This window comes from Elephantulus edwardii, unplaced genomic scaffold (genome assembly GCF_000299155.1).
Source record: "Elephantulus edwardii isolate Elephantulus edwardi_28Jun2011 unplaced genomic scaffold, EleEdw1.0 scaffold00234, whole genome shotgun sequence".
Lineage (NCBI taxonomy): Eukaryota > Metazoa > Chordata > Mammalia > Macroscelidea > Macroscelididae > Elephantulus > Elephantulus edwardii.
In genome coordinates, this window is record NW_006399984.1 from 3,738,207 (window position 1) to 3,744,564 (window position 6,358).

Below are 6,358 nucleotides of genomic sequence, written 5' to 3' on the forward strand. Positions count from 1 at the left end.
CTAAAGGGCCCCTTTGGCAGTAGGAAACACATAGACTATTATGGAGATTGATTTTGGAATTTAGATGCACTCATTGATTGTGCTTGACCGTACATGTTCATATCCTTAAATGGGATTTTATAGAGCTTACACAATTTGTCAGTCCTCTGGTGGCACTGGGAGGTAGAAAGATCAGGTTTCCTCCTGGAAAATGATAATTTGGCAGATAAGCAGCATGAGGAAGACTTCGAGCTATATTATCACAGGTCTACGTTTGCTGGAGCCTTAGCTCCATTTCAGAAAGGTAGTTAAAGGGTTTTTAAAGGGGACCATAGACTGTCCCTCACCTTTCCAAAAGACTATCTCTTCTTCTCCAACCCAAACCTGGGGGAAAGGAGATGACTTCCCTTCAAAAAGCCCACTGAAGCCAACCCAAGTATGGCCATTTTCATAACCAATACCACAATCCCAGGTGGTATATTTGAGGCTATGGACTGACTGTAGGCAGAGCCGGCAGGGGAACCAGGAGAGGAGAGATGGAGAAGAGGTGAGACATACCAAAAATACCAGAGCCTCTGGATGGACAGAGCCCGCACACAGCATCTGGAACCACAGCAGTCCTCATAGGAGCGGCACCTGCAGAGAGGGTCACTACTGTGAGCTGGACCAGTCAAGTGCTCCAGGCTAAATTTCAGTTAAGTCATTCTTAAACTAACTGCTATCAAATCAACTCCAATTATGGCAACCCCAAGTGTTATCGCCAATATGTGCCAGGGTTAAACTGTGCTCAAGATTTTCAAGGACTGTTTTCTGGTAGATCACCAAGACTTTCTTCTGAGAAGCTGTAGCTAAATTCAAACCTGGAAACTTTCAGTTAGCAGTCAAACATGTTAACCCTTTCTACTACCCAGGAACTTCATTCTAGAGCCAGATGGATGTGGATGCTAATGAAGAGACCAGAACTGTTATTATTGCATTACATAAGGCTACCCAAGCAACCTACTATTGATCTTACAAAAAGAAGTGGCTAGGATAAATATTAAAAAATTCAAACCTGGTCTTGCACGGTCTCGCTGCCTGCTCACATCTCACATGATCTCACTGCCTGCTTCCACCTTGGTCATTAAGGTACTTTGGGGAACAAACTGCTGTCTGGCCTGACCAAGTGGGACACCTTTACCCAGGCAATGAGGAGGTCCTGTGCACCTCGACAGAGGTGACAAGCCACTTCCAGAAGGGAACAAGAAGCTTCCTCTGTGCTCACGCAGGTACTTTGGGAAACAAATTGCACTTTGGATTGACCAAGTGGGACTCCTTTACCCAGGCAACGGGGAAGTCCTGTGTACCTCGACGGAGGTGACAAGTCACTTCCAGAAGGGAACGAAAGACTTACCTTGTGCTCACGCAGATACCTGGGGAACAAACTGCTGTCTGGCTTGACCAAGTGGGACCCCTTAACCCAGGCAATGGTAGGTTCTGTGCACCTCGATATAGGTGACAAGACACTTCCAGAAGGGAACAACAGGCTTCCTCCATGTTAAAGCAGGTAATTTGGGCCACAAACTGCTGTATGGCCTGACCAAGTGTGACCCCTTAACCTAAGCAATAGAGAGGTCCTGTGCACCTCGATGGAGTTGACAAGCCACTTCCAGAAGGGAACAACAGGCTTCCTCCGTGCTCACGCAGGGTCCTGTGACACCTCAATGGAGGTGAGATGCCACTTCAAGAAGGGAACAACAGGCTTCCCTAGTGCTCATGCAGGTACTTTGGGGAACAAACTGCTGTCTGGCCTGACCAAGTGGGACTCCTTAACCGAGGCAACGGGGAGGTCCTGTGCACCTCAACGGAGGTGACAAGCCACTTCTAGAAGGGAACAACAGGCTACTTCTGTGCTCACACAGGTACTTTGGGGAACAAACTGCTGTCTGGCCTGACCAAGAGAGATCCCTCAACGCAGGCAACGGGGAGGTCTTGTGCACCTCGGTAGAGGTGACAAGTCACTTCCAGAAGAGGACAAGAAGCTTCCTCTGTGCTCATGGAGGTACTCTGGGGAACAAACTGCTGTCTGGCCTGACAAAGTGGGATCCCTTAAGCCAGGCAATGGGGAGGTCCTGTGCACCTCGATGGAGGTGACAAGCCACTTCCAGAAGGGAACAACAGGCTTCCTCCATGCTCACGCAGGTACTTTTGGGAACAAAGTGCTGTCAGGCCCTCAACCTTACAGCCTGGGGCCAAAAAGAGACCACAAGTATATAGGTGCTTCTCAAAACTTTGCTGTGGATCAACGTGGATATTTGAGAGCTATGAGAGCTGTAAGCACATACAGGGTGCAGTAAGTCTCGGCATGGTACAGCTGAACCTCTGTGGGATACAGTAAGCCACAGTGGGGAGTAGCGAGTGCCAGCAGGGAACAATGAGCCACAGAGGGAGAGGAACCCACCTGCCAGGAGAAAGCAAGACAGTGGCAAACTGGGTGAGGTCTCCCCCACACTACCCTCCTGTGTGCATCTACTCCCACCCCTGCCAAAGTCTGTGTCTGCACGTGGACCTTCCATATGTGCATCTGCTTTTGTGCCTGCCCAAACTCCCTCCAGAGCAGTGATGTCAGTTCAAGAACCAGCTATTGTCTCTGGCACGAAACACTCTACTACAGGCATGTCTGGAAAGAAGCAGACTACATCACTCCCCACCTAAACCTAATGCAAGATATCACCCCCAAAAAGAGACACAGTAGCAATGGATTTCCTGAAGCCAGAAGGTCTGATAGATCTTTCTGATACTGAATTTAAAAGAACAATGATTGAATATTTTCAATGGGTGAAAAACAAAGTTTAAGAATTACAGGACAAGGCAGGCAAAAAACAGGAGGAGCTTAAAAAAAAATAAAAACAATACAGATAAAACTAAGAAGGCATTAGAGGCACTGGAAAAAAAACAAGAAACCATGATCCAAAATATGAGGTCCAAGGTTTCAGATGCTGTCAACATGATGGAGGACACATGAACAGAGCTGAAGAGTTAGAACACAGAACCAGTGAAATAGAAGATGTAATTGTCAAGTAAAGGCACCAAAAAAGTTCTGGAAGAATTACTAGAAGAAAACTTTCCAGGCATAATGAGGAGTGTTTTTGTTGTTGTTATGTGCTGTCGAGTCGCTTGCAACTCATAGCAACTCTATGTACAACAGCTCTAAACTCTACTCTGTCCTGTGTCTATCTCATTGTCTCCCGATTACCCCAGTCACCGAATCAATCCATCTCCTAAGGGCCTTCCTCTCCTGTGCCTGGCCTCCACCCTCCCAAGCATGATGTCCCTCTCCAAGGACTGGTCCCTCCTTACAACATGACAAAAGTATGTCAGACGAAGCCTCAGAATCCTTGCCTCCAAGGAGCAGCCCAGTTTAACCCTCTCCAGGATGAATCTGTTTTCTAAGCAGTCCATGGCACTCTCAGCACTCTTCTCCAACACCAAAGCTCAAAAGCATCAATTCTCCTTCTATCCTCCCTGGTCATTGTCCAGCTCTCTGATGCATAACAAGTGATTGCAAAGACCATGGACTGTACCATACGCACCTTACATTTCTCCTCATAGAGCCCAGCCTCCCGGATGATCTGATCTGCATGCAGGTTGAAAAGGTATGGAGATAGGACACATCCCTGGCGTACGCCCTTCCCAATTTTGAACCATGCAGTGTTTCCTTGCTCTGTTCTGACGACTGCCTCTTGGTTCAAGTATAAGTTTCACATTAGCACAATCAAGTGTTCTGGGATTCCCATTCTTCTCAGAGTCAGCCACAGTTTGTTATGGTCCACATAGTCAAATGCCTTTGCATAATCCATGAAGCACAGATAGACATTCCTCTGGTACTCCCTGCTTTCAGCCAATATCCATCTAACATTGGCTAAAATATCCCTAGTACCACGACCCCTTCTAAACCCATCCTGGACTTCTGGCAGTTCTCTGCTGATGTGCTGTTCCAGTCGTCTTTGGATACTCTTCAGCAGAATCTTGTTTGCATGTGAAATCAACGATATTGTTCTATAGTTTCCACACTCTATTGGGTCACCTTTCTTTCTTTGGAATGGGAACAAATATAGAACTCTTCCAGTCAGTTGGCCAAGTGGTTGTTCTCCAGATTTCTTGACACAACTTGGTAAGCATGTCCAGGGCAGCATCTGTTAGCTGAAATATGTCAATTGGTATACCGTCTATTCCTGGGGCGTTATTCTTTGCTATTTCTTTCAAAGCAGCTTGAACTTCTTCCTTCATCACCATAGGCTCTTGCTCATGTTGTTTCATTAAGTTCTTCTGTGTCTGCTAATTTCTTTCAATACAATGACTCAGTATATTCTTTCCATCTTCTTTTGATACCTCCTGGAACATTTAATACTCTGCCTAAAGCATCCTTGATTATAGCAACTCGAGGTTTGAATTTGTTCTTCAGTTCCTTGAATGAAGAGTGAGAGAATACATATCCAAGAAGCTGAGTGAACACCATACAGAATAGACCCCAAGAGAAAAACACCAAAACATATCATAGTCAAATTTGCCATAAACAAAGGTAAGGAGAGAATTCTAAAAGCACTGAGGGAGAAACAGAAAGTAACCCATAAGGGAAAGCAGATAAGATTAAGTGTAGATTTCTCAGCAGAAACCATGGAAGAAAGAAGACAGTGGAATGACATCTATCGAACACTGAAAGAACAAATCTGTCAACCACGAAAACTATACCCAGCAAAATTGTGCCTCAAATTTGAAGGGGAAATCGAGATGTCAGGAAAACAGAACCTAAGGGAATTTGTAAAAACAAGACCAGCATTGCAGGAAACACTGAGAGACGTCCTTATTACAGAAGTGTCACAGAAAGCAGGATGGGCCAAAGTAACTAGCAACAACACCAAAAAGAACTCAGCACAATGATAGTAATAAAACCTTGCCTCTCCATAATCACACTGAATGTGAATGATTTAAACGCAACACTGAAGAGAACAAGACTAGCAGATTGGATAAAAAAGAAAAATCCATCAATATGTTGTCTATAAGAGAAACACCAGAATAATGAAGATAAAGAAGGATTAAAAAGAAAAGGATGGGCGGAAAAATATACCAAGAAAATGGCAACCAGAAAATAAATGTCAATGTAAAAATCATCACAAAGGACAAGGAAGGTCACTACATAACGCTGAAAGGGTCAATAGAACAAGAGGACATAACAATAATAAATATCTATGCACCAGATGAAGGACCTGCAAAATACATAAAACAAACATTAACAAAAGTGAAAAATGAAATAAACAACACTACTACAATACTTGGAGACTTCAATACAACCCTCTCAAGAAAAGAGAGCATTACCACAAAGAAACTCAACAAAGATGCTGAAGAATTAACACATGATAAACCAACTCAATTTCATAGCTATTTAGGCTAATGCACCCCCAAAAAGCACAGTATACTTTCTTCTCCTATGTACATGGAACATTCTCCATAATAGATCACATTCTAGGTCACAAGGCAAGCATCAATAAATTAAGCAACATAGAAATAATATAAAGCATCTTTTCATACCATAATGCTACAAAATTAGAAATTAATAGCAAAAAGATAAAGGAGAAAAAAAATCTATTTGGAAGCTGATCAACACTTTGCTTGAACATGACTGGTGCTAGAAGAAATAAAAAATGAAATTAAAAAGTTTCTTGAAACAAATGACAATGAAAACACCACTTACCAAAACATTTGGGAAATGGCCAAAGCAGTAATCAGAGGTCGATTTATAGCCATAAGCAAACACATCATAAGGCAAGACCCAACGTCTCCAAAAAATTGAAAAAGAACAGCAAGAAAACCTGACACTCTCTAAAAAACCCTGAAAATATAAAAATTAGAGCAAAAATAAATGAAATAGAAAACAAAAAAACAATTGAAACTATCAACAAAACTAGGAGTGGGTTCTGTAAAAAGGTCAATAAAATTGACAAACCATGATACAAGAACTTCCAAGCAAAAAAAGAAAGCCCTGGACCAGTTGGTTTTACAAATGATTTTTGTCAAACATTCAGAGAAGAACTGTTACCAATTCTACATAAACTATTTCAGGAAATAGAGAAAGATGGAATTCTCCAAGATTCATTCTATGAAGCAAATATATCCTTGATACCAAAGCCAGGAAAGGACACCATCAAAATAGAAAACTATAGGCCAATATCTCTTATGAACATAGATGCAAAAAACTGGAATAAAATACTGGACAATAGAATTGAATGACACATCAAAGAAATAATTCACCATGACTAAGTGGGATTCATAACAGGTATGCAAGGATGGTTCAACATAAGGAAAACAATTAATGTAATTCATCACATTAACAAAGCAAAGA

At 42.6% G+C, this 6,358-nt stretch overlaps 1 protein-coding gene across 1 annotated transcript in view; it reads right to left on the reverse strand.

The window, feature by feature from the left end:
- Positions 1-6,358, reverse strand: part of LOC102867790 (vesicular, overexpressed in cancer, prosurvival protein 1-like) — a 74,893-nt gene that overhangs the window by 42,362 nt on the left and 26,173 nt on the right. Inside the window, exon 3 of the mRNA XM_006898598.1 lies at positions 538-615. Coding sequence (XP_006898660.1) covers positions 538-615 — 78 coding nt within the window. The remainder of the gene's footprint in view (positions 1-537; positions 616-6,358) is intronic.